The sequence below is a fragment of the Aspergillus thermomutatus genome, assembly GCF_002237265.1.
Source record: "Aspergillus thermomutatus strain HMR AF 39 chromosome Unknown NODE_110, whole genome shotgun sequence".
Taxonomy (NCBI): Eukaryota; Fungi; Ascomycota; class Eurotiomycetes; order Eurotiales; family Aspergillaceae; genus Aspergillus; species Aspergillus thermomutatus.
This window is the reverse complement of record NW_020798159.1, coordinates 1-26,349: the sequence shown is the minus strand read 5'-3', so window position 1 is coordinate 26,349 and position 26,349 is coordinate 1. Positions and strand designations below refer to the sequence as shown.

Below are 26,349 nucleotides of genomic sequence, written 5' to 3'. Positions count from 1 at the left end.
AGCTGAAACGCTTTATATCAAGAAGAAAGCTTTATCACTTATGAGATTCCCTGATGTTGCCAGGTCTGAAACTAACAGTGATTGAAACCTCATATAGACGAGGGACTGAAGGGCCCTATTTATGTTTTGTGAGATCTACCATGTTACAGTTCAGCTAGTTCCCTATTGTGCGTACCCATCCAGTCCATCGTCAATCCAGGAACCCCCCTCAGCACACAATGGCTTATCGAATCCGGCGAACTATCATCACATCCGCATCACTCGCTGCGAATCACCCTTGCGGTTGGCTGTGATGGCTTCGCCGAAGCAGTGGGGTTGCAAAAAAAGGCCCAAATGGACCCTCGACGGGGCAATGGCAATGAGTGATTGCTTCATGATGCATGCATCTTGCTGTCGTGGCCGTGTCTTTTCTTCTTCGGAGTTGAATCCAAACTTCGAAAATGCCTCATTCAACATCACTCGCACGTCCAGATTGGATCACCATTACTGCCTTGGCTACTCAATTGATTATCCCCGCTTCGTCCAGGTAAAACATTCCATATCAAGCCGTCCTTGCGAACCAAGCACGTCCTTTCCCGTCTTTTTGAATCAAAGCTCCTGCATGAATGGGCTGTCTCGTGCCAACTATGATGCCGTCTTGCGATCAAACTTTGGCTACGTCCAGGACGCACCTCGCATTCTAATGAGCGGAATGCAGGCTTCCATTTCTCGGTATACGAGCCCGGTCTATCCGATTCAAGCCCAAGATCTCGCCAGGAAAACTCGCTGACATCCAATCGATTTGAACCCTTCTCAAAATCTTTACTATGAACTTGGGACGAAAGTCAAACTTGGTGGCTTGGGAAGTAACTTGCCTATGGTACTTTTTCGCTTCTTTCTTTTGCTCATTTTCCTCTTGCGGAACAGGGCGTTCAATGCCCGTAGCCAGTCATTCTTCAACTATACCATCCATACATTCGTTCTTCCATCCATCGGCTGCAGGGATATCATACCTCGAGTCTGCAGATGTCTTCTGAATTCCGCGTCCTCCCGTTTCGTTGTTGCAGCCCAGGTTTATCACTTTCCTAGTGGCAAAAGACGCGTCACTAAAGGATATCGATTGGCATTCATTGCACCATTGCCATTAGTCCTTGAGGCTGATGTGGTGAAAGTGGTATGATAAACTTCAGTTTCTTGCAAGGAGGCGTTTCTTTCAGCTGATCTCTTACATCTGCAGACGAGTAATCCTGCATCTGCCCCCACCCATGTGCAGGCTGTGGCTTCATCCGCTTGCCTTGCTCGTCCCAGGTGATAGGGCATTACTTGATCCATCGAACATGGCAGAAATTGACTGCGGTATGGTGCACACACTGTCGATACCCATGCATCTGCGCTAGAGCTCAGAGTCTCTCTGACGTGGCGTCCTTCGTCTGGCCCAGGAGATATGGATTTATGTACCTTGAGACTACTGTGAGTGCTCCAAAGTCGAGATCATCAACTCGCAACTCTGGATCACTGTGCGAGGAACTCGTTTCGTCTGCCTTCATTCGGGCAAGCCAGGGTACCGCCTAAGGATCCCCACTTACCCGAACATCCTAGGCCGCCCTCTAATGCAATCACCTTCAGCCTGTTTTTGTCTTCTTTGTTCTGGTGCGGGATCATCGGACAGCTTGATTTGATGATTCCTAAATTGAGGGCTCGAGCAATGGATTCAGGTTGGGGTGTTGGTTGACAACTCAGCGGTCGTCGGGTGCTGGCTTGTAGCCGCAATGACAGCAGGGAAAGCCCAGTGTGCTACTGTGGAAGAATCGACCAAGCCTACCTCCATAATGCGATTTGCCACCCTTTCAAGAATGTTTTACACACCTTCTGCTGTAGCGTGTTATGATCTCAACAGCAAGGATCAGGCTGAGCTAGTCTAGCATCGGTCCTTACGACCCAGCCAAGTTCCTCCCTCGTGTGGGAGTCTGACAGGTTTAACCTGGTTGGCATTGATGCAAATGGTCAGTACGAGCCTCTTGGAGCTCTTTGAATACGTCCCATCGACGTTCAAATTGAATTTTACGACACACATGTACTTCCCATCATACCGGGTTCATCTGGTCCCGTGATCACAAAGCCGACGGAGGCTCCTGCACATTCAAGCAGTGGGTTTTTTGCAGGTAGCAAATCGAAACTGTTATTCTCAGCAGCGAAATTTTAAGGTGAGAGTGCATTTCCGCCGTGTTATACCTACGCAAATGTATTGGCTAATGGTAGAATGCATGCGAAAAACCATCATTCGGCTGTGTCCAATCAGCGCTCTGCACTCGCTGACAGCTTTATGCAGCTAAAAGAACACCCTACTTAGGTGCCGGCTGCAAATTTGGAGCTCAGAATGTCTGAGTGAAAACATGATTGGCTGACAAACAGGACAGTGCCAATTGGACATTAATAAATGCTAGGTCGCATATGCAAGTTCCCTCCTGCAAGAGTCCACTTAGGTGCTTTCACTCCCATTCTGAGAGCCGTGAATTGGACATATTACTGTTGCCTCATTCGGCCCGTGAGAAGAGGAGCCCTTGTCTACTCCAGTCAAGTGGCCAAGTCAACACCTCGAGCAGCTTACGCTCAAGAGATGGAATAAGGGCACCTAGCGCCTAGTGATGCTGATATGCGAGCGAACCCAAATGGTTCTTCGGCGGTTCCTGATTTACCGAAATTGGGCTTGAGAGTAAGTCGATATCGGCGCCTGGACGGCTCTGCGGAGACGCATGAGCGTACCGAATCCCCAGACAGTTATAGTAACTTCGACGCCTGCACCGTAGTATCGCTCAGGTGATGTTTCCAACAGATTGACGTGGTTGAACGGGTTAGATTTGTTATCAAGTCATCAGCTCGCCAATCGTGGGTGCGTCGTAGTCTCAGTTTCGCGATGGAAGTCAGTAATCTCCCTACTCAGCCAAGCCAGGACTAATTGATGAAGTCTGGCTGAACAGTTGTGCTTCTACTTTCATCAAATGTATCCTTCTCTCCCGTTAGATCCTATCACTGTTCAAGAAAATAATTGCTGCGCCATCTGTGTAGCTTGCTTTGGATACGGCCAAAGGAATAGAAACAAAATGCAACTCTCAACTAATAGGGCAACCTTCGCTTGCAAGCTGCATACTTGGAATGGAAAACCCTTGATCAAGAAGTGTGTACCACCGTCATCACGTGGCAGAGCAGGTTTCTAAGACACCCTGGAGAGGGATGACGTCAACATGATTGATGAACAAAAAGCGTCGACTCGACACGGTCTCTTTTCAACTCCTTTTAATATCTCAAATCATTATACGTCCAAGACTTAGAAAGGCAAGTTTTCAGAAGAGATGCCTGAGAAAGATTTGCTTAAAACTAATTGTGATCTAGTGATAAGGCGGCCCATCTTCTTCTACAATTGGTGGTTTTAGTCTTCCAGCTTTAAGAAACCAGCCTTGTTCCTACACTTTATCCACTTAGACCGTGAAATAAATATCTTGATCAATCTTTTATCATGACGATGCTCAAGAGCTTCATATCGGTTGGTCAATTGGGCCACAATGCCGCCAGAATCGCCCGGCGAGTCCGATTCCAGCCAGCCTTTCAGACACCCGTCACTGCCGTGCGACAGAGGAGAGCTTTTCGCTCGCTCCCATGCTTGCGGGCATCCGAAGAACAGCCAAGAATACATGACAGAAACGAACTAGATCCCCAGCGATCTGAGACCACAAAGACCGGTACCGACAATGAAGTCGCGAGCCATCACGCGGCCTACGATCCAAATACCACTTCCCCCGAAAGCGAAATCGATCAAGCCGAGCAGGAAACCAATCAGGGAGGCAAAGTCAGCAATCCCTTGGACGTAAGTCCTGCGAACAAAGATGTTAGTGGAGCACGCGATCCGCAAGAAGGAGGCCCGGACCACAACGCGGAGAAGGCGGGACCAAGCAGGAGAGGATCGCCGAGGAAGGGAAAGGAGGTACACGTGGGAGGTAGAAAATAAGTGCAGTCTTTTGTTAAGGAACTCAAGGCGCGAGGCGTGGCTGGCAGACCCGGCATGGATACACTTTGACCTTGTCACATAACGTTCGCAATATATGCTTCGGAAGCAATACTCTCACTGAACGGCAAAGAACATCTAAAAGCAGATACCTTCTCGCGTATATCCAGTAACTCATAAAATACAACGATAATAAAGAGGATATATCAAACAATTATGCCTTCATCGAGGTTGGTGCAGACTGAAGCTATTGTTTCCCTCCGTATTTGATGATGTCACTGCCGCCCAAGACCCATACTTTCTCGCTACCAGGAGGAACATCACCGTCCAGAGCCTTGAGGCCTGCATTGACTGCTGCTCGAGCAATAACGTCTGCATCCTGAGCCCACCCATCTTTCAATCCCGAATGAACCTTCCCGGCAATGCCAGCAATGAACCGGAATGCCGCTTCCGCTGGTCGACTCTCCTCCCGTTGGCCGGAGATCAGACCTGGGCGCAAAATCACCGTTCTCTCGAATCCCAGGGCCTTCACATCCTCTTCAATCTCCCCTTTCATACGGGGATACGCGAAAGATGACGTCTTACTCGCTCCGCTAGACGAGATCAGGACATAGACTTTTGTACCGGCATCGCGCGCTGCGCGAGCCATTTCTACATTCAGACCATGCTCCACCTTGTATTGGTTCTCGAACCCACCAGCAGCAGCACGAGTAGTGCCAAAGGCGGATATGAAGATGGATGGAGTTGGAGTGAGAGAAGAGAGCTGGCCAGCCCAGCGAGATGTATCATCGGATACAAAGGTGGTGAGTTTTGTCTGAGGAGCGGCGGCAGCAGTGGATGGAGTGCGGCGGGAGATCGTATCTACCCGAGCTACAGCGGAATTTTCGAGAAGGCTAGTGAGGATGTGACTGCCCTAGGATTTTGAAGGTTGAGTGAGGAGGAGATTCGCATGTGGCGAAGAGTGATCTTACCACCATCCCAGTAGCCCCTATCAAAGCCACATTCGCCATGATGTTCGGATATATACAATGGCAGCGCTGGTATCAGAAGCGTAGGCTGTACAGAGTATGTATGTACAATGTGCCTGATCAAAACACAAGGGACATGGCTTTTAGAGATCTAGAGATAACATTCTTCAGGCGCGATCAAATGACGTACGAACTGGGGCTAGACTCAGATGGGGCTGTTGATGCCCCAGGCACTATCATGCACGTGCTGAGTGCATGAGATCTGACTAATGCGGGGAGAGTCCGAAGATGGAGGATTCTCCCCCAATTTGCCGCTGGAGATATTTATCGATAAGAAATTGCGTGATTGCCGCTAACCGCTTTTGGCAAGGCCCTCTGGACATTTTCTATACTCCAAATCCGTCTTCTTATTCCCATTGTCCCCCTCCTCAGCCTGGTGTGGTCATTCCTTCGTCTTTGTCTTCCTCTTGTCATCTGTAAGGTGTCGGCTGAGTGTGTCCGGTACCCAGACAAGAAAACCTCAAGATGGGCTCTCCTTCACCATCTTTGTCTACACTCGGTGGCCCTACATATGTCACTGCCCAAACGTTGATCCAACAAGTCGCCTACATCCTCAGCGACAAGATCTTCTCCTATTCCCCTGAGTCTTTCGAGCTGGACAACGCCCTGCGTGAATGGGCGTCGCGTCAGGAAACCAATGCCAATGGCGAATCTACCGTCATCAAGGCTATGGAGACCCGCCAGGGTGCTGGTAACATCGCCCTCGGTTATCTCTTCTCTCAAGATTTCGATCTGAAGAAGCGCCATGTCCCTCAGGGTATCGTTGCTTCTTCGGCCACTCTGCCCTACATGCGCTCGGCTCTGGAGCAGCTATCTCTTTTGTATTCAGTCGCTAGCCCTGTTGCTGCGCACGTTGCCGCCGTTGATTACGCCGGTGAGGACGGGCTGCTCTCGGATTATGCCTCCGCGCTCTCTCTTGCTGAAGAGCTTGGCCTGGGTCTTGTTTCAAGTGCCTCCGTGCATGAGGCTCAGCATATGGCGCTGCTCACGACCCTCCTCGCTTCCGTCCTGCCCTCTGTTCACATCTATGACGGTGTCCGCGTTGGCCGTGAGAACACCCGTGTCATTGATGTTCTGGATCAGGCGGGCGTTGCGCGCACCTACGAGACCATTCGCAAGACCTTGGATGAGTCCCGTAACCGTCACCTTGACACCCAAGGAAAGGTTCTGGACTTGCTCACGTCTCTGAACGGCGAGCTTGGCACAGACTATGGTCTTTTCGAATACCACGGTCACGCCGAACCCGTTTCTGTTCTGGTTGCTTTCGGTACCGTCGAGGCGTCTCTCACTGCGCAAGTTGCTCGCTCGTTGGCAAAGGACGGTGCCCGCGTCGGTGTTGTCAATGTGCGCGTTTACCGTCCCTTCGTTGAGGAGGAATTCCTGCGTGTTCTCCCCCAGTCGACCAAGACTGTGGGCGTCCTTGGTCAGGTTACCAATGAGCAAGCTGTGCAAGAGCAAGGTGTCCGCTCCGCCCTTTACGAAGATGTGCTTGCGGCGTTGACCTTTGCTTCTGGTCGGGAATATGCGCCTACCTGCATCGACATCAAATACCCTCGCTCTCAGCGTTGGAACCTGATAAACACCGCCGCTGCCTTCCAACTCATCTCCGAAAAGCCCATTGTTCAGGCCAACGGCGAAAGCGCCCCTCTTCAGCTTATCGACCCTGCTACCGTGCAGGAGTACACTTTTTGGGATGTCGACAGCTCTGCTTGCGAATCTGCTGCTGCTGTTCTCTCTGAGGCCCTTGCTGCTGATTCGGCCAGCAATGTCACAACATCTAAGTCTCATGACAACCTTGTCCAGGGAGGAGCCGTCCGTATCGACATTCGCAAGAGCTCCAAGATTCTCGATGCTCCTTATGCTATTACTGCTGCGGACACGACATACGTTGGAGACATCAAGCTTCTTGGAGATATCGACATTGCCGCTTCCATCAAGGACAATGGCAAAGTCATCATCAACGCCCCTGGCGTCAAGGACGATGAGCTAGAAAAGAAACTGCCCTTGGGCTTCAGACAGGCCGTTGCTCAGCGTGGAATTTCTCTCTACGTCGTCGATCCATCGGCTGCCGGTGACTCTGCTCCTGAATCCGTCATCCTCCAGTCAGCCTTCCTTAGAGTAGCACTTCCCTCTCAGGAAGCCGTTGGCATAAAGAAGCTTTCTTCGATCATTAGGAACCCCGAGGCTCTTGAGAATGTCACCAAAGACCTTGACAAGCTTCTCCGTCAGATCGAGATCCCTGAGGCTTGGAAGACTTCCGAAGAGGGAACTGAGGCTTCTCAGCTTCCCAAGGATATCTCCATCAACAGCTTCGTCCCCTTCGATAAGGATGAAGCGGAGCCAGCTCCTCTCCTCAATGATTGGCAGGCTGCAGCCAAGGGTCTCGCATTCAAGGAGGCTTATGGCACCAAGACAGCTCTTCGCCCCGAAACGGCCACGAAGACTTTCACCGTTCACGTCAAGGAGAACAGACGCTTGACCCCCGTCACTTATGATCGAAACATCTTCCACATTGAGTTCGATCTCGGTGACTCTGGTCTTAAGTACGATATTGGCGAAGCCCTGGGTGTGCACGCTGAAAATGATCCTCAAGACATTTCAGAGTTCATTGCATTCTATGGTCTCAATCCCGACGATGTTGTTGGTGTTCCTAGCCGCGAGGACCCAGCCGTTCTTGAGAATCGCACCGTTTACCAGGCTCTGGTTCAAAACGTTGATATCTTCGGCCGGCCGCCTAAGCGCTTCTACGAAGCCCTCGCGGAATTCGCTACCGACGAGAAGGAGAAGATTGACCTTCTCACCCTGGGTGGTCCTGAAGGTGCCGTGGAGTTCAAGCGCCGTGCCGAAGTTGACACCATCACTTTCGCCGATGTCCTGCTTGAGTACCCCTCAGCTCATCCTGACTTCCACGACCTGATCCGCATCGTCGGTCCTCTGAAGCGCCGCGAGTACTCCATCGCTTCCTGCCAGAAGGTGACGCCCACCTCGGTTGCCCTCATGATCGTTGCTGTCAACTGGGTTGATCCCCGTGGCCGCGACCGCTTCGGTCTCGCCACCCGGTACCTAAGCCGACTTCAACCCGGCACTCCGGTCACGGTCAGCGTCAAGTCCAGCGTGATGAAGTTGCCACCCAAGTCCACTCAGCCCCTCATCATGGCCGGTCTTGGAACGGGTCTTGCTCCCTTCCGTGCCTTCGTGCAGCACCGTGCCCTCGAGAAGGCACAGGGCAAGGAGATCGGTGCGGTTCTCTTGTACATGGGATCCCGTCACCAGCGCGAGGAGTACTGCTATGGTGAAGAATGGGAGGCTTACCAGGAAGCCGGTGTCATCACCCTTCTTGGCCGTGCCTTCTCTCGTGATCAGCCTGAGAAGATTTACATCCAGGATCGCATGCGCGAGACTCTGCCAGAAATTATCCAGGCCTACATCCGGGAAGAGGGTGCCTTCTACCTCTGCGGTCCCACCTGGCCAGTTCCTGATGTGACTGCCGTGCTGGAGGAGGCGATTGCCACCGAGGCCAAGAACACAGGCAAGAAGGTCGATACTCGCAAGGAGATCGAGAAACTCAAGGATGAGGAGAGATATGTTCTTGAAGTCTACTAGATGGATTTCGTTTGGAAAAATTCTGTTGAGATTTCCGCTACGGTTGCTACACCCCCTACCAGTGTGCACGATGTGATGACCCATTTGTCCCACTTAAGTTTAGCGCTTCCACCATGAGACTCAACGATAGACTTGGATTTCTTCGATGACAATTCTTCAACCCATGTCATTTCCATAGACTCTAATTGCATTTCAAATATCCACCCGGAATCCAAAGGGTATCTGCTCTATTCCTCTATACCTGCAATGTAGACCCAACTGATAGCACAAGGCTTACGCCAACACCTTCTTTCCCCCAAGACAAACGCGTATTCATGTAGAGGTAGGAAAGAGAAAAGTATTGTAAACAATGAAAAATGAAATGGACATGGTCCTTCCAAAGTACCTACGCTCTTCCCACGGCTCCCAACTTCGTCTTACCATAAGCTCCACCTTTTTCTTTCCGTAGCTCTAATGCTCGCCGATAAGGCGGTGCCGTAGGTGGCTGAACAGGATCCAAGTTGACATAGTCCGGGGGCAAGGAGTATGAAGCATCAGAGTCCCAGGAAGAAAGATCGCCACAGGCAATAAATGGGGGAATCCATCTGTTTTCGACGGCGAAACGCTGGGGCTTGTTTGCCAGGGACGGGATTGAAGATTGTGGATGAAGCATGCAAGTTTGAGTTTGTTGGTTTGGTTTAGATGCAGATATCGTCGCTGCTTCCGAAAGTGCGACTGTCTCTCTTGGTGATACAATATCCTCGTCGGCCACTTCGACTCCGATGTTGCCATCCGCGGACACGGGATGTGGCACTGCTGCGCCGCCAAAGAGAGGGTTCTTCAAGGCTTCCATGCCGACCGACCCGTCATGGATGGCTGGAGGAATAAAGCCCTCGCAAACCACGAAGGCTTCTAAACTGCTCGCGCGACTGCTTCTCGGCTTCGCAACACTCACTTTCTCAAATACCGTCCGGAGCTGTGCGTAGATGAGGTCGACGTCGCGGCCTCGGAAGATCTTGGCTACGAATTTGCCTCCTGGCCTTAAGACGCCCACTGCCAGGTTTAATGCGGAGTAGAGGAGCTGTGACTGAATGTAGATGTCCAGATCGTGCAAGCCGGTGACGTCCGGTGCACCGTCAGAGATGACGAGATCGACAGGGTGAGGTTGTTGGATGGCCGAAGGGGAGGAGGAGGATGCCGATTCGTAAGCTTCAGGATCGAGGGCACGAAGGAGCAGAGGGATCGTAGACGGGTGCGTGATGTCGGCTTGAAGCGTTGTGATACCTTCCAATGGCGCCATGGGTTGAAGGTCAATTGAGACGATTTTCACGTTCCTTCTGGGCTTCAACTGGGCGATTTCGTCGTTCCCCGCTTCTTCAGTTGGCCCCTCACCTTCCGATCCATGATCGATTCTTCTCAACGCCTCGCGCTCTTTTCGCTTTTTCTCGATCCATGCCCGCCGGCCAAAGCTCTCTCCCTTGATCAGAACTCGACTGAGAACTTGACTCCAACTTCCGGGAGCGGCGCAAAGGTCAACGACTCGTGTCACTTTCTCGGGGTTTTCATGTTCGAACAGATCAAATTGTTCATCGATCTGAATCAGTTTGAAAGCGGAACGGGCACGCCAGTTTTGTTCCTTTGCGAGTCGATAGTAGGCGTCACGTTTATCCTTGGAGGATTTTCCCATTTTCACGAATTGATAGCAATGGGCCACAAGTCCCGGAATTGCAAGGTAGTGTGGATATATCAATTGGCCCCCAGCTGGATCTCTGACAGAAATTCAATGTGGGGGAGATGAAGCGATAAGATTAAAATCCGCAAAAAGGCGGGCCTCTTTTCTGCCGCTTTTTTTCATCTCCGTGAGCAAAAAAGATCATCACCGCTTCCATTGATTCGTGTCGCAAGCCACGTTTCTCCCGCCTGGCACCGTTCAGGTCGACATTGGAAATCATGGGCCAAAAAAGACAGCGTGACTCGAAAAGCTCGACCTTTCATGCCAAAAAGCGGAAGAAGGCTGAGAACTCGACGGCCGCACCTGATCCGGACGACGGCTGGGATGGTATCGTCGGCGCGGATGAGCTGAACTGGAGGGAAGTAGCTCTTCCTGACCGTCTTGAGGATGCTGGAGGATTTTTTGGTCTGGAGGAAATCGAAGGTGTTGATATAGTGCGAGGTTCGGGCAATGGAGAGGTTCGATTCAAGGTACGTTGAAACGCATGCTGACTGGTTGAAGAATGATCCATTGACACGCAACGATACCAGGCTGTTGCTGGAAAACCGAAGAAGTCTATTTTGAAAAAGAAGGCGCCAGAGCATGAGGAACCTAAATACGATGACGAATGGTCAGGCTTCAGCGACGATGACGCTGACCAGCCAGAAAACAATTCCTCACCCGCCGTAGAGGAACCTGAAAAGTCAGACACGAAGGCGGATAAGAAAATCGAGAAGAATGCCGACAAGAAGGAAGCCAGGGATGCAAAGAAGAAAGAAGCTCAAGTTGCGAAGAAGGAACAGAAGGAACAGAAGGAGAAAGGTTCGGCAATTCAGCACGATACGGGCATTAAAGCTGGCCTTTCGTTTTCCGCTCTTCAAGATGCGGAAGAGGATGATGGAGTCGATGTATCTGGTTGGGACTCATTGGGTCTCTCTCCCGAAATACTCACCGGTCTGTCCAAGATGAAATTCGCCTCTCCGACATCAGTACAAGAGGCTTGCATACCTCAGATCTTGGAGGGACATGACGTTGTTGGAAAGGCTTCTACGGGTTCCGGAAAGACGCTGGCATTTGGTATTCCCATCCTCGAACATTACCTGGAGAAGAATCGTGATGATGTCAGAGCAGGGGAAGGCAAGAAGTCAGAAAAAGACTCAATTCCAATCGCTCTGATACTGTCACCCACCAGAGAGCTTGCTCATCAGTTGTCGAAGCATATCGGGGAGCTGATCGCCCAAGCTCCGGGTGTTAATGCACGCATAGCGCTTTTGACTGGCGGGCTCTCGGTGCAAAAGCAGCAACGTCTACTGTCCAGTGCCGATATCGTGATCGGAACACCGGGTCGAGTATGGGAGATTTTGAGCACCGGGCAGGGGTTGATCCGGAAGATGCAGCAGATTAAATTCCTGGTTGTTGACGAGGCCGATCGCCTTCTGAGTGAGGGTCACTTCAAAGAGGTTGAAGAGATTCTGAGCGCTCTGGACCGCGTCGAGGATGGTGAGGTTCCAGATGGTGAGAATCAAGCATCTGAAGAGGGATCTGATCCTAGCTCTGAAAGACAAACATTGGTTTTCTCCGCCACCTTCCACCGCGATCTGCAACAGAAGTTGGCTGGTAAAGGGAAGTGGACCGGAGGAGATGTTATGGATAAGAAAGAATCCATGGATTACCTCCTGCAAAAGCTGAACTTCCGGGAGGAGAAGCCCAAGTTCATCGATATGAACCCCGTCTCGCAGATGGCCGACAACCTCAAAGAGGGAATTGTCGAATGTGGCGCCATGGAAAAAGTGAGTTCTCGTTGAGGTCTGGTAATGTAGAATCTAGGACTAACGACTTTTCAGGATCTTTTCCTCTATACACTACTTCTATACCACCCCAAACACCGAACACTCGTCTTCACCAACTCGATCTCTGCCGTCCGTCGTCTCACTCAACTCCTACAGACTCTCCAACTCCCAGCCCTTGCCCTTCATTCATCAATGGCCCAAAAGGCACGACTTCGTTCGGTCGAACGTTTCTCTTCACCCTCATCCGATCCCAGTTCTATCCTAATCGCCACTGATGTAGCTGCCCGCGGTCTCGACATCAAAGGCATAGACCTTGTCATCCATTACCATGCACCCCGAACAGCAGATGCCTACGTTCACCGCTCCGGCCGCACAGCTCGTGCTGGCGCCTCTGGTAAGAGCGTCATCATCTGCGGACCCGACGAGATGGTCGGTGTTGTCCGTCTCGCTGCCAAGGTGCATGCCAACATGGCAAATGGCAAAAAGCTGCCGCTGGAATCATTGGAGCTGGACCGTCGTGTCGTGTCACGCGTCAAGTCCCGGGTTACCCTCGCCAGCCGCATCACGGATGCTAATATAGCCAAGGAGAAGATCTCAGCAGAGGACAATTGGCTGCGCAACGCCGCGGAAGACCTGGGCGTTGAGTACGACAGCGAGGAGTTCGACGAGGCCAACGGCAAAGGGCGTGGTCGCGGCCGTGGTCGTCAGCAGAAGCAAAAGGAGGTAGGGAGTGTTAGTAAGGCCGAGCTGGCAGGGTTGCGAGCGGAATTGAAGCAGTTGCTTTCCCAGCGTGTGAATGTGGGCGTTAGCGAGCGGTATCTGACTGCTGGCCGTGTGGATATCGAGGCATTGCTCCGTGGGGAAGGCAATACTTCGTTCCTGGGGCCGGTCGATCCACTGGACTTTTAAGCTGTATGTATATATTATACCAAACATTAACTGCCTTGAACCATTACATTCGATTTCAGTCTCAATAATATGCGTTCTTTATGAACCGCTGTGGTAGCAAACAGCGTCAGACAACATCGCACCCGTGAGTGTTCAAGCTATCATAAGGCTCTCTACCTTTACAATATCATCATATCCACCAGACATCAAACAGACAGAGTATCGTAATACTGTCATCCTCATGAGACTCCTGTCATGCTGACGCGGATCCTTACAGTCGGTTCAGCTTGCATCTCCGACAAGCTCGAATCCCACACTGTCCACATTGCAAGATATAGTTCGGAAGACGATCATGGCACTCCTCGCATCGATGAGACCCCGGAATGCGTGGCCAGAACTCTTCGTGGTCGCATTCGTGCCGTTCCAGCAACAGCTGTACCATCTCCTGGACCTGCTCTGGCCTCTCCGGTTGAACTGGTTGAGCGGGGTCCCTGCCTCGGTCAACGAGATAACGGGCTCGATCCACCAGTCTGTTCTCGTCCCAAAGCTCGCATCGACACTGGCGCCATTTCGTACCGCAGGTATAGCAAAACTCCGCACCGCACCGACAGCTAAACGTTATATGGTTAGAGTCAAACTCTGCATGAAGGTGAAAAATAAACTTACGTGATATGATTGCAGCCTGTTCCAAGCTCTATCATATTTCGGCATTGGAAGCAACGCCGCCAACCCTCGCGCTCGGCCAGTTGGAGGACCTCTTCGTCTTCGTCGGGGCAGTCACCCTCGTGCGCGGGCCTCTTGCAGCGCATGCATGTTCGGGAGGAGCAATGACTGCATGTACCGATGTAGGAAGACACAAGATGCGGATACGGAAAGATGTATTTGGAGCAGGAGGGATTGGAACAATAGGTACGGTGCAGGTCGCTGAACTCGATGGCCTTCTCCTCAAACTCCTGGCTTCGAGCCAAGCCGAGGAACCCGCTGACAAGAGAGAGTGGAATCTCCTTCCTGCAGCAACGAGGTGGGAACAGCGACTCATCAGTCATAGAATCCTGGAAAAGTCTCACGGCACAGGTCCGACAGTATATGTGGCGGCAAGGCGCTTGGACTGTATTCGTCGACGGAACAAGTTCTGTGCACACAGCACATTCATAAAGAGGCTCCTCATCGGAATATGCAGTGATGCAACGACGCTCAGGGTCCTTGGAGCTCTCAGCCTGCGCGTGCTGGCTGGCATCTCTCGTGGAGACAAATTCGAAATCGGTGTTTGATAGTGTCAAATCAATGAAGTCCTTTGCTTTGTCTGCAGAAAGTTGGACCGCGATTGATTGATCGTGGGGCTGCGATGGGGGTACAGGATGTCCAGACAATTCGAGGGCGAGTCTATGATCGTCAGAAGCACGGAGCTCTTCCTGCTGCGCTCTCGTTACGGCAACGCCATCATCTACCACAGCTCGCGCGATGCTCCTGGCAAGTCGTTGGTCCTCGAGGGATCGGTTGTAGTTATCTAGTTCTTCTTGCCAGAAGTGGAAAGCTAGTTCTTGGTCTGACAATTGTCCAGCCACCTGTTTGCCTTTGTTTCGGTCCATGATATTTCTGGTATCCTCGCGTAAGATGTCGAGAATTACAGCGGAACTAGCCTCATCCATGCTTTGTGTAATAGTATAGGTACTGAGATGTAAAAGAGACTCAGAGATGGAAGAAAGAGAATAGGAGCTCGAGATGTCTAAGATGGATGAAGAAGGGGGAAGGGAGAGTAGGTGAGATGAAGTGTTGAGGTGAGAGAAGACTGAGCGAAGAGTAAAGAGAAGTCTTGCCATTTCACTGAGAGCAGCACATGACATCAAGCTAAACAACACATTTCGTTGGGATCTTTTCTTGTGTCAGTTACACTCTGTCTTTTGAACGTTAGATCTATAGGAATATATCATTCTATTAGACTATCTTTAATACAGTCAATACCTTATCAAGCCCAGTTTTACCAATATAGAGAGCACTCCCAGCTTGGTTTCTTATAGCCTGGTACATCCATACTTATCTCAAGTCCTCATTCTACTTACTCTGATACTTTCCTCTTGTAGTCTTTGACTGACAGATAATCGAGCCTTTGTCGTTACTCCTAAAAACTACGGAAGAAGGGTTAGAGAGTAATCGCTAACTTCGTTCCCTCGAGTTTTGCTTCATCCCCACTAGACACAACCGTATCCTTTTCTCCTATAGTACAGCATGTAAAACTCATATGAATCATATAATGGTTCTATATCTGGTTGTACTTGATCCTGTCATGTTCCATCACTTAGTTCTTAGTTCATACTTGACAACGTTACAAAAATGTATGAGAAGTATGACTAGAATGACCCTAGCCTCACCTTCTCATGACCTATACACAAAATCCTTCAACAGCCTCTCAAACATTGATCGGAGTTCATCATCTTAATATCTCACCAGACCCTCAATGTTCCTGCACTAGATTGTATGCAAGATATAATTGATCTTCTCTCGCAGTAAATCCCGCCTCGGCAAACCGATATCAAGAACCAAACTCTCGGCATGCCGATCATCTTATCAGTTATTACCAGTTTCTGCGCCAAAAATTGCATTCTCGTTCTTTCGGTTCCGCGATAGGTTTACCCACTTACCCACTTTCGGGATTCGTCCGCCAATCTTCTTCGAGAATTGCTGCAAATTTAATCCCGATGACGGCACTTCTTTTCTGCTGGTGGTCAGGGCCGGATTCCGAGTCATGTAGCTAGTTTTTGGAAATCCCTGGATCTGGACCTTGGGTTTCATTTTGTGATTCTGTGATTTCTGCTCGGGGATTTGCTGGTGCTTTAATCTAAGGCAGAGAATTATCGACTGAAATAGACTGTTATTTTATGAGCTCGTGGTGAGTCTTCCTTTCTACCTTGCATTTGTTGATATCATACCTCTCTACTTGCTCCGATTGCGGATTACCGAGGGGTAGTCGTTGAAGAGAGCTGAACGACAAAAGAAGTACACAAACTGGTTACTGATCTGTCATTCTAGTCAAAACTCAACCAAGCACACACATCACTGACGATAAATCTGGCATAAAGTCGCCATGTCGTGGCTTGCAAGGCCCTCCCGCTGCCTGAGCAGAGTCAAACCAACCACCAGACTCGTCGCTCCCGTATCTACATGCAACTTCCCTGTACGATCCATACAGGGCGCATCAGCCGTCGCTCAAGATCATCACTCGAGTCACACATGTTCCGCCGTTGACGATGGCTCCTCCTCATTTCTCCCCAATCACACAGCATCAGCGGCACAACATCCCCGCCCTCAAACCAATCCCATCGACGAACTGATCTCCCAAACACCCCTCGTACAAGCCCTCCGTCGCGATCCCGCCTATATCGAATCCCGTCCCCACCTTGCGATGAACCCCAGCCTTCGCCCGAACCACTTCGTCGCAGGCCCAAACTCTGGCCCAGGCAAGATCACCGTCCCGCCCTACGTCTGGATGGCGAAGAACCCGCGCACCGCCGCGGAAACGACGACCAGCCGCATGGTGTCGGTGTTCCATATCGGCCCGCAGCTCTGCGGTCATCCGGGCTTCGTACATGGCGGTCTGCTGACGGTGATGTTCGACGAGGCGTTTGCGCGCTGCGTTTCGACTTCGTTTCGCAGTGGTCTGGGTATGACTGCCAACCTGAACGTGGATTTCCGGAAACCTGCGTTGCCGGACCGACTGTATGTGCTTCGGGCGGAGACGGTCAAGGTCGAAGGCCGGAAGGCGTGGGTCGAGGGCACGTTAACCTCGTTGCCGCCTGTTGGCGATGCGAGTGAGCCTGTTATGGTCGCCGAGGCTAAGGCTTTGTTCGTAGAACCGAAATTCGCAGAGGTATGTTGCAATTGACGATAAGTCCCAACATATATGATTGCCAGACTGACTCAACCCATTAGTCCATGGTTCCCTTGTACAAAGGCTGAAACTCAACACCTCGTCGGTTGCAAGAGGCCCTGCGTACCCCTGTTTCCTAATAATAAATAGTCTCCATACCAATAGAATCATAGACAAGGATAGAGTAAATAGACCCGGCGTTAGCATAATAGAACTTAATGAACACAATCAATCAACACAAGACCAGATAATTTCATTTCTATCTAGCGGATATTTCCGAAACTGAGAACCCTCTGGACTCCTTACCAAGCCGGATTATCAACACGCAGAAACAACAAGTGCAAATTTGATAAATTCACAAGACAAGAGAGGCGAATTAATAGAAAAGAATGGTTCCCGTCGGTCGTCACGAGAATATATCGCCAAGGGGTATGATGCTGCCACTAGATACCGTACCAATATGCTGTCCGAAACGCTCTTCTCTTTTTTTCAATGGATTTCATTAGTTTTCCTTTGTTTTTGATGGTAGATGACGTTAACTGTGTGATATCCCCACGTCACGGGGGGAGCCATGGGGGCGACGGATTTTAAGGCCAAAGCAGAATGATCGACGGTGACGAAGTTCAAGACAGGTGGAAGGCACCCTGACCCTCTCGAATAGCAACAGACAGCCTTTCTCGAAGAACTTCCAAGCTGCTGTAGTCTGGAAGCTTGAGGTAGTTCACACACGTCATGACGCTGGGAAGGTAGTCATCGGGAGTGTAAGGAGGTTCACTGGGACGACAGACAACGGTGAAGATAGGGGTGAGACTCTTGAACCCTGGAAAAGAGATAGAAGTCAGTGACCATTGTTCAGCTGTAAACAGAGAGAGAAGCTGCAATTTACCTCCAATAGGGAGCTTCGGGCTGCCGGTGACAAATTGGAGGAAATCGCGCCGTTGCTGCGTATCTAACTCGCTCATTGTCTGCAGCAAGTTTCGAACGCTCTTGCTGTCCATGTTAAATCCATGATCGGCCTTGATGGAATCCATGAGAGCTAAAGGCATGGAGTTAGTAACGACTTCCCGGTCCACAAATATGGAACGCAACTTACTCTCAATAGTCCAATCTTCTTCGGCTCTTCCGAACAGCATGACGAGTTCATTGGGCGTGAAAGTCCGAAGCGCAGAGTACGGGAAGACTTGCGAGAATCCAGTCCGGAACGCTTCCACTTGACGTTGCACGCCGCTACCCAGTGTCATGTCGACCACTCGGTCAACGTACTGATCAACATTTTCAATCGTCACAGGAACGTTGGAACCGTTATCGATTAGTTCAACTGAAGGATAGCCAGGCAGAGTGAAGTCAAGACTCAAATCCTCCACTCTGACACCGTCAATTTCGACATTGCGCAGAGCTTGCGACTTCCCTGCGGCCGACAGAGTCCGGTCGCAGTCAATTGCCCTCTTCGCGTTAGCGAAGCGCTTCAGCAACAGAAGAGAGTTTGCAAGATCCTGGTCCACGGCTTTAACTGTCCCCAGAGACGGAGCCACCGAGGAAGAGCTATCGGCAATACGGAAGAAGGCCGGGTTAAAAGAGACATCGATGATCCTAGAGTCGAGCATCGAACGAGCAACAAACTTTCCAAGCGTTTTGAACAAGCTCAACTGTTTCTTTCCGGACTCCGAGGCAGCTTGTTCCTCACTCATGGGAGCCGGGAACAAGCCACGCTTGCCAAAGGCAAACTCCTCGTCGTTGTTGCAATCGTTTTCTCTCCAGATCTTGAGCTTCTTCTTGGAGAATTCCTTCGAGACTGTGGAGTAAAACTCGAGAGTCGGACCCAACCCTGTTCCGACTTCCTCGAAGTATTCCACCTCGAGAACGCTGGGCGAAGAACCGTAGAGCTCCATGACCTTCATGGCCGACTCAAGGATGCGACTTCTAGAGATCCGTACCTTTTGTCGCTGGAGACGTCCCAGGAACGGTCGGTCATCGCGTCGGTGGTCGCTCCGGCTGTCATCCGCATTCTGGGAATTTTGCCATCTCATCATCGCTCGGGCGTAGCCAAAAGCAGTTGACTGAAGGAATAGATGACGGGTTTCAAAGGGGAATAGGAAGGGGAAAAGCCGAGCCAGATCCTCGCTCCAGCTGGGCAGACAGCTGCTAGCCACGATGAGCGGTTCCTCCAGCTGACGGTTGAGCTTGGCAGTGAGCTTGGTGTTGATGAATTGCGCCAGCGGCTCCGGTCTTAGTGCTACAAGCTCTTTGGTATCAGCCAGTATGTCATCTAAAGTGACATTCATCTCGTGCAAAGAACGAAGGAGCCGTAGGATCGGCGCTGTGGTGGAATCTTTGCTCAGAGAGGACGGCATCTCAGCGCTGTTGCCGGACAAGTCTTCTCCGAGGCCGGGCGTAAGGGTGGAAGGCTCCGGCGGCGGTGGTCCTGGAACCCGCCTAAATTTAACGGTGTGAATGGCAGACCACACATTCCTTGCCCCAGCATCCGCGTGCTCACGATTGTGATGGACCGCACGGTAGATTGTGGTATCACTGGAGACAGGCTTGTCGTCTACGCTGAACTCGATGTGCCAGTCTTGAGGGATGGAGGTCATAGCGGCCGCGTAAGAAGCGAAGGGACGACCAGCAGTGGCCAGCGAGCTGCTTCCTGTCGTATTCGCGGCTGTATTTGGGGCGAATGAAGATGACTTGGATGCGGGAGTCGACTGAGACGGCGTCGCCACACGAGTTCCATCCTCCTTCCGTGCTGTCACCTTGCCTGTAGAAGCCACTTCCATGTTCACGGCAGTGGGGTCGTGATGATTGTCATCGGATAGGTCATCTTCCAGATCGTCGACAATGGCATTGAGCTCCTCATCGCCGTCCTCGTCCTCGTCTTCTTCGTCCTCGCTCAAATGCCTCTCGTCCGCACATTCTAATGGCTCGTCGTCGTGCTCGGATTCGTCTTCAGGAGCACTCGACTGCCTCCCAACTTGTTTGGATCTTGACGCAAGATCACGGTGTCCGACCGGGGACTTTTTGTCGCGCGATTTTGATTCGTCGCGACGAGACGCCAGGTTAGTACTTCCTGACGGCTTTGATTGGGTTGGCAGGTCACTGCTAGAGAAGTCGCCGCCACCAACGAGCTGTTCGCGGAGACGTGCCGCACTGGCGATCTGCGAAAGAATCGTATCACGGCTGCGAGACGCCTTGGGACGATCTGACAGACTTATCCTGGGATGGAGAAAATCATCCAAGGATTTGAAAGTCGCGATAGCATGAATCGAGACCATGATGTTTCTATAGGGACGAGGAATATCCGAATCTTCATCGGCCACTAGCTTGAGTCTGAGTTGCTTACCCAGCATGTGGGTGGCGTTGCTACGCGTGTTTTCTAGTGAGTTGTGACTGACAGTGATGACTTCAAAATGCTCAGTTCGACTAAGCAAATCTTGTAGCTTCTGGATCAAAACGCTGAATGGGGTTGTGGCAGTACTTTGACTTTTGGCTTTCTCTGAGATTGTTGAGCCCATGAAGGCTTGCAGGAAAGCGGCACGAGCGTCGCGCATGGAGGAAGCTATCCAGCATGAATAAAATCAGTCACCATGTCAATAACTGCAGGAGGAATATTAACAAAAAGCTTACATTGTAGATCCCCAAACACATCCAAGAGCACCTTGATGATTCCGGAATTGAGCAACTCAGCACTGGTGATACTTTCAAGCGCATCTCCGTCGAAGTATGAGGCTAATTTCTTGAAAAGCGGGAGCCCTTCGCCGTTTCCGTCGCCAAGATAGCAATCCTCGATATCTGCTGCGAGACTTTGCAATTCAGCCAGAATCTGCAAAGCCCTGTCTCGCATGGCTTTGCCCTCGCTCGCTTCGTAGAGCTCGACAAAGGCGCGTGCATCGCGTATGACAAGGTCCTGCGTAGCGTCTTCCATTCTCGCCGTATTGTGGTGACCGGAGAAAGAGGACGAGCTTTCCGAGTCAGAAATGTCATCATTCTCCTCGTCCCGATCATCATCTTGCTCATCGTCCTCGTCGGCTGTATGCCGACCACTCTCTTCATGGCCATCGTCTTCCGAAGCAACCGATTTTGGCTCACGGGGTGAATCGCTGGAGAGATCCATAGGAACGGTGGCCGGCGTATCGCGGGACGCCTTCGAATGTTTGTCAGTGGAAAGGGGGGCTTCAGCTAGCTTGAAGATCTCCGAGATGACGCCTTCACGATGGAACTGATACCGATATACGTGCTCGAGGCGCTTGAAGAGGAGTTCGGCGCATCGCAGAGCCAACGACACCAGTGATGGATGATCTTTCTGTGAAAGAATAGCAGCCAGGTATGATGCGTATGGAACGGAGCGCAGAGCCTCCTCTATTAAACCAGCATCCAGGTTGTGCAACATTTTGAGCTGGGCGATGAGGACCTTTTGCCGAACCCCAAGATTGACCGTACTAGAATAAGCGTCTGTGAGAGTGGGCAACAAGATCATGGCGAAGCGCTTGAGCTCAACCTTGCATTCCATCAACAGGGAACGTCTTTTCTCTGCGGATTCCTGTCCTTGAAGGTGCTTGGGGTCGAAGGCTGAGCTATCTTCGATGGAGGGAGTCAGCATGCGATCTGCTGAAGGGCCACGTCGTCCCGGAGGAACTTCAGGAAGTAGTTCGCAAATGACATTGAGAGTTTCGAAGACCTGTTCCCTTGGACGGTGAATAAGAGCCTGCATGACCAAGACACTATCCATCTTAACACCCGTGGCTTCAAGGTTCTCGGGCGGCGAAACACCGGTTAAAATTTGATAGATGGTGTCGACCACGTGCATTTTGAGCAGCTCGACGGACAGCCGAGGGCTCGCTTTAGACGTGATCGCCAGGACGCGAAGAAACTGGGTATGAATATGAGGTCCAATAAGATTTGTTGTTCCCGGCAACAGCAGACGGAGTACAGCCCTCAGCATTCCGGGTTCAATCAGCTCCTCCAACTTCTCTGGCTTGTACTTGAAACTTTCGACAATTCGCGACACACAAAGACATCCCTGCTCGACGACTTTCTGGTCGCTGCTCGAGAGAACATTCAGCAGCGTGGGCATCACATCTCTGACAACGGGAAACGCATCGTGAGGGAGGTTACGGCAGCAATTCGCCGCAGTCGTCACCGCCGTACGTTGCGTACTTGTGGGGAAGAAATCTAGGTAAGTTAAGCATGCCGTCAGGCCGCCCTCTCGTACGATAGAAGCGGGGAAGTCAATGGAGATTTTAGCCAAAGTCTTATTGACAGTCAACATTTACCCAATGATAACGGTTCGCAGGTATGCAGGGAAAACTCACACTGAGGGCTTGCTCAGCCAAGTCAATGAACTGGATGTCCAGTAATTTCTGGCATAGGATGGGAACAGCTCCGCCGTAAACTACATTAGCAACTGAGCCCCGTAAAGCTTCCATCAGGTTAGCCAAACAGCGGCAAGCTAAGAGCATGATTTCGGGATTCTCTTCGCCAAACTGGTTAGGTTGCATCAAAGAGACCAACTCCTTGACGTAGGGATCCGGAGAAAATTGGCCAGAAAGATTGTCCTCATTTGATACAAGTAAAAGGTCAGACAGTTCTTGTAATGCAATCAACTGGATTGAAGGGTCTTCTTTCATTCTGAGATTGCACAGTATCTCTCGCAGTCGAGAAGACATGCCCGACATCATGCCACTGAGTGCACGAAGGGTGCTCTGGAGCCCTAACGGAGTTCGCGAACCGAAGAGACTGTTATGAAACAGATCTGCATCATCATCGTCCATGCCGGAGGGAGTCGTGCCATCATTACTATCGTTCGACGGGGAAGATTCCCGGTTCGCAGTCCGCTCATGACTTTCCAGCTCCTCCTCTGCCTCTCTCATCATCACATCCGAATTCGTTCTTGACGAGCGCTTCTTCTGTCGACGCGGGGGAGGAGATTGAGTGGCTGAGAGACGATCTGCCCCGAAGATGCATGAGTTTTCAAGCTTCCAGCGCTCTCACTATCTTCGTGGGGCCTTACCTTGTGATACTTTTCCTCGATTTCTGCTGGACTTTCGCCTCGATGGCGGAGGCGAAGCCTGCTTCTTTGTGGTTTCCTCCGGGGCGTTTGATGACGGACTAAGCCCAGACAAAAGATTAGCTTGACATCGCTACTGATATGAGTTTCCCGGAACACCCATGACGTACCCTGGTTGTGACATTGCTGGCCTATTTCGAGTACCACGTCGGGTGGTGGAAGCAGTGGTAGCTGGTTGAGGAGGAGATGCGAGCCTCTGTCTTTTAGTTCTCCGGGTAGGAGATTGGGGGTTTGTATCTTCGGGGACGTCCAGGGAACGATCACGGTGCGCGTGGGCCTTGCGTTTTCGGGATGGGGCCGAACCAGCGGCTGGAATCGAGGAAGAGGGGCCGGAGCCAGCGGACGAGGGGGAGTCTGCAGCAAGTCTCGCAGCTGAGCGAGTGATTCTGGGGGACATGAGAAACTGAGCTTTTTTTCGGTAGGTAGAAGTGGGTGTTCAGGAAGAGGTGGAAGACAAGAGATGGGTGATAAAAGTGGGTTCAGCAGGGTGGAAAGCAGAGCTCGTCCATGGGTGTCCGAGGCTTTGTCGCCAAGTCCTGATTAGAAGACGGAGCCAAGCCGCATCCACAGAAAGGAGTGGGAGCAACGGGTATCATGCGAAGGTAGCGGCGAGCAAACAGTTGATGAGTGGGGGAAAAGGTAGGCTATGATATGTACCTCAGGGAAGAAGAGGTGGCAATGGCGGAAGCTCCAGCGGAAGAGTCCTCAGGGTCCTGGCGGTGTAGACGGGGCCTTTGTCTGGCCATAAGTTGAATGACAACGAGAGCTGATTGTGGAGGGCTCGCTTGTCAGTCGATACCGTTCAACACGCCATTCGAAAAAGGTTGGCAAAAAGCGGGTGGAAAGGCGAAGCTGTTTCGATTGTTGGTGCGGTGGGATGGATTGTAATCGAGAGGCACCCGGCAGGCTGACTAGAAGCGAAACTCAGAAATCGAACGCTGAAAGGGAGTGTATTGACGAGATAAGTTCAGAAGCTCAGATGGGCACAAAAAGGAGGAATCAAAGGGGTTGGTGGAAGATGGAAACAGTTGTAGTTGAATGGAGAGGGAGATGATGGATGATGAGCTGAGGATGGGAGTTGACGTGGTTGTGGTTAGTGACGCCGGCCTGAGGAAGCAAGTCCGGGGAGCGCCAGACAGCAGAAGCGCAACCTCCACTGCACACATACAGACCCAAGGTGAAAAAGGGGTATTCACGCACTCATAATTTGGGCAGACTGTATTCAGCATGAAAATTATAGAATTTTATACAGAGGCTTACTCTTACCAGGAGTTCTATACTAGAAATAGGACTAGCAATGAAGCTCTCTTCAATGATAAGGGTCTGCTCACGAGACCAACATCTCACTGCGATTTTCAGAGAATTTATATGAGATTCTGATCTTCTCAATATATGAATTAAAATTTACAGGATATAGAATCTTACCCAGTGTTGACCAAGCTCGTCGGGGGTTCTCACACCACTGCAGAGACCTGTAATGCTTTACCTACCTAGAGCTTGTAGCGGACAATGTGAGACAGGGTGAATCATTATAACTGAAAGTATGACCCTCTTAGACGGTAATAGTGCTAGCAGAAACAACAGCAATTCTAGCAATATCGCTGAAGACTTAGTTCTCATAGGTTCTGCATTTTGAGCACCAGCAAAAACAGAGTTGATCTATATACCTTCCAACTAACGGGCTAGTTACCAGACAACTGAGTGTTTCATCCCTCCCAGTTTCAAGCATCTCGAAAGGTTCATTCGTGTGCTGTTGGAATAAGCCATCTCTATCAACTACAACTCGGAGTCTGCTAGGGTAAGACATCGCACTAAAGGGGTAACCAGCCCTATTGACGCACCCAAGGCTTCAAGCGTGGACTGAACCGCCCGGAAATAAATGAAGAAGACAGGACTCATTTCTCATTGCCTGTCTCTTCAAATTAGCAACTGTAAGCCTCCAGCGTTGCCAAGCAGTCTAGTCGGAAGGGACATTCGGGAGGTTTGCAAACAGGCTGGGTCCAAGTTTGCTTGGTTGGCGAACAGTTGAGTTCGTGAGTACCTAGATCAGGCCAGGTTCGTGGAGATGCAACATGTCTGTGCCAGAAAGGGCGAATAGAGCGCTAGACGGCGATCATATGCCATCCCTCCTGTAGATATATTGGCAACTGGAGCCATTCTTCGAACAGGGTGCCAAACCCATGGACGTCGGTCGTAGGGGCAGCGCTCGGATTTCTTTCCCTGAGCGCGAGGTCTCAGTGACGCCGGGGTGGTCGTTTCGCTAGGGGGAGGTTGATAGTAGTCAAGATCTGTCCCTCTGAGGGCACGTTTCTTTAATTATGGTAGGTTTCATCTCTGCGATGGCTGATGATCGGGGGAAGGATGCATGAAAGCTCTGGCTCACTCCAAATATTGCCCCTCATGCTTGTTTGAGTCTTGAGATCACCTTCAGCTGTAGTAAGCCAATACGTTATCGGTGCGATGGCTTATCGCCGACTCAGTATTGTACCTCGGTCGGAGAGATCGCCAGATGACCATGATCACCATTCACCATAAGAAGACTTTCAATAATCACGTATCAAGTTGGTAACCTGGATGTGCAATCATCGCAGGACTGTGGACAACGAGTATGCCGTTGACTCGAAACGGACAGCGAGTTCGAGTCATCTTCTCAGAACAGCGTCCGGCGGTGCTGCATCAAAGTCTCCGCGGTTGCCATGGGAGAATCAGGGATATTTCAACCTACAATTCAAATGACGAGGAATGATAGACTCTGCCGAGGTAATCATTACGAACACTGTTGAGTTCGAATGGAGCCTGCGCTGAAACGGCGTAAATTGTAGGCATCTGTCTGTGCCTAGAGATGGTGACGTAGGACGCTTATCGGAGAGACCGTGCAGCCTAGAAGGAGATGGATCATTATTACCAATATTTAGGACATTCTACCGGTGTTCCCAAGCTTTGTATGCGAATATTATTCTTGCAGAGGAAATGAGTGTACCTGGATGTTTCTCCGTGCCCTTTTCCACAAGCCAACTGCTCTGCTCTAAGATCGATGAGGTGATTCTCCGATTCACACCGGACGCCATCTTTGTCCTTTCTTCCCCTCTTCTCATCTTTCTTCTTTCTTCTCTTGCTCTCTCACAAAATCCTTGCCTACTACTACGTCAAAAGAAGACAATCCATCAAAGAGAAACCAGCCAAACAAAGGGATTCCGGAGGAGATTTAATAGCATTTTTCCATCCCCCTGGCCATCAGTCTCTTCTTCCTGCTCAATAAATCTCTTTCTTCTTCCCCGCCTCCCCCCACCCCGCCTGACTAAACAATCAAGCCCGCCCACATTCATCCATCCTGCATTCTCTAGTCCGCAACTCAAAAAAATCCTCTTCCGAGTTGATCCCATCGCCCACCCTCCTACACCATCCATTCACTCCTCCCCACCTCCCCCCATCCTCCATCCTCTAA

The 26,349-nt window shown here is 50.9% G+C and overlaps 8 protein-coding genes across 8 annotated transcripts; 4 read left to right on the top strand and 4 right to left on the bottom strand.

Annotated features, from left to right (window-relative positions):
* Positions 1-3,499: 3,499 nt before the first annotated feature.
* Positions 3,500-3,982, top strand: CDV56_103285 (uncharacterized protein; the record flags this gene model as incomplete). The annotated part of the gene is made up of 1 exon (XM_026756904.1): positions 3,500-3,982. One exon carries the CDS (start codon positions 3,500-3,502, stop codon positions 3,980-3,982), a length of 483 nt encoding a protein of 160 aa, XP_026613933.1.
* A 244-nt stretch (positions 3,983-4,226) lies between these two features.
* On the bottom strand, positions 4,227-4,989 carry CDV56_103173 (uncharacterized protein; the record flags this gene model as incomplete). Its single annotated transcript, XM_026756792.1, has 2 exons — positions 4,227-4,892; positions 4,951-4,989. 2 exons carry the CDS (start codon positions 4,987-4,989, stop codon positions 4,227-4,229), a joined length of 705 nt encoding a protein of 234 aa, XP_026613932.1.
* A 483-nt stretch (positions 4,990-5,472) lies between these two features.
* Positions 5,473-8,610, top strand: CDV56_102739 (sulfite reductase subunit alpha; the record flags this gene model as incomplete). The annotated part of the gene is made up of 1 exon (XM_026756358.1): positions 5,473-8,610. The coding sequence occupies one exon, from the start codon at positions 5,473-5,475 to the stop codon at positions 8,608-8,610; it is 3,138 nt and encodes a 1,045-aa protein (XP_026613931.1).
* Positions 8,611-8,995: 385 nt separating this feature from the next.
* Positions 8,996-10,276, bottom strand: CDV56_102530 (tRNA methyltransferase TRM7; the record flags this gene model as incomplete). The annotated part of the gene is made up of 1 exon (XM_026756149.1): positions 8,996-10,276. One exon carries the CDS (start codon positions 10,274-10,276, stop codon positions 8,996-8,998), a length of 1,281 nt encoding a protein of 426 aa, XP_026613930.1.
* Positions 10,277-10,539: 263 nt separating this feature from the next.
* On the top strand, positions 10,540-12,999 carry mak5 (ATP-dependent RNA helicase MAK5; the record flags this gene model as incomplete). The annotated part of the gene is made up of 3 exons (XM_026755791.1): positions 10,540-10,791; positions 10,852-12,090; positions 12,145-12,999. The coding sequence occupies 3 exons, from the start codon at positions 10,540-10,542 to the stop codon at positions 12,997-12,999; spliced, it is 2,346 nt and encodes a 781-aa protein (XP_026613929.1).
* A 261-nt stretch (positions 13,000-13,260) lies between these two features.
* CDV56_101952 (uncharacterized protein) lies at positions 13,261-14,567 on the bottom strand (the record flags this gene model as incomplete). Its single annotated transcript, XM_026755571.1, has 2 exons — positions 13,261-13,589; positions 13,709-14,567. The coding sequence occupies 2 exons, from the start codon at positions 14,565-14,567 to the stop codon at positions 13,261-13,263; spliced, it is 1,188 nt and encodes a 395-aa protein (XP_026613928.1).
* A 1,493-nt stretch (positions 14,568-16,060) lies between these two features.
* CDV56_101627 (PaaI family thioesterase) lies at positions 16,061-16,932 on the top strand (the record flags this gene model as incomplete). Its single annotated transcript, XM_026755246.1, has 2 exons — positions 16,061-16,843; positions 16,906-16,932. 2 exons carry the CDS (start codon positions 16,061-16,063, stop codon positions 16,930-16,932), a joined length of 810 nt encoding a protein of 269 aa, XP_026613927.1.
* A 534-nt stretch (positions 16,933-17,466) lies between these two features.
* Positions 17,467-23,301, bottom strand: CDV56_100648 (HECT-type E3 ubiquitin transferase UFD4; the record flags this gene model as incomplete). Its single annotated transcript, XM_026754267.1, has 7 exons — positions 17,467-17,663; positions 17,730-17,879; positions 17,937-20,396; positions 20,465-22,088; positions 22,150-22,784; positions 22,848-22,945; positions 23,015-23,301. The coding sequence occupies 7 exons, from the start codon at positions 23,299-23,301 to the stop codon at positions 17,467-17,469; spliced, it is 5,451 nt and encodes a 1,816-aa protein (XP_026613926.1).
* Between the last annotated feature and the right edge of the window lie 3,048 nt (positions 23,302-26,349).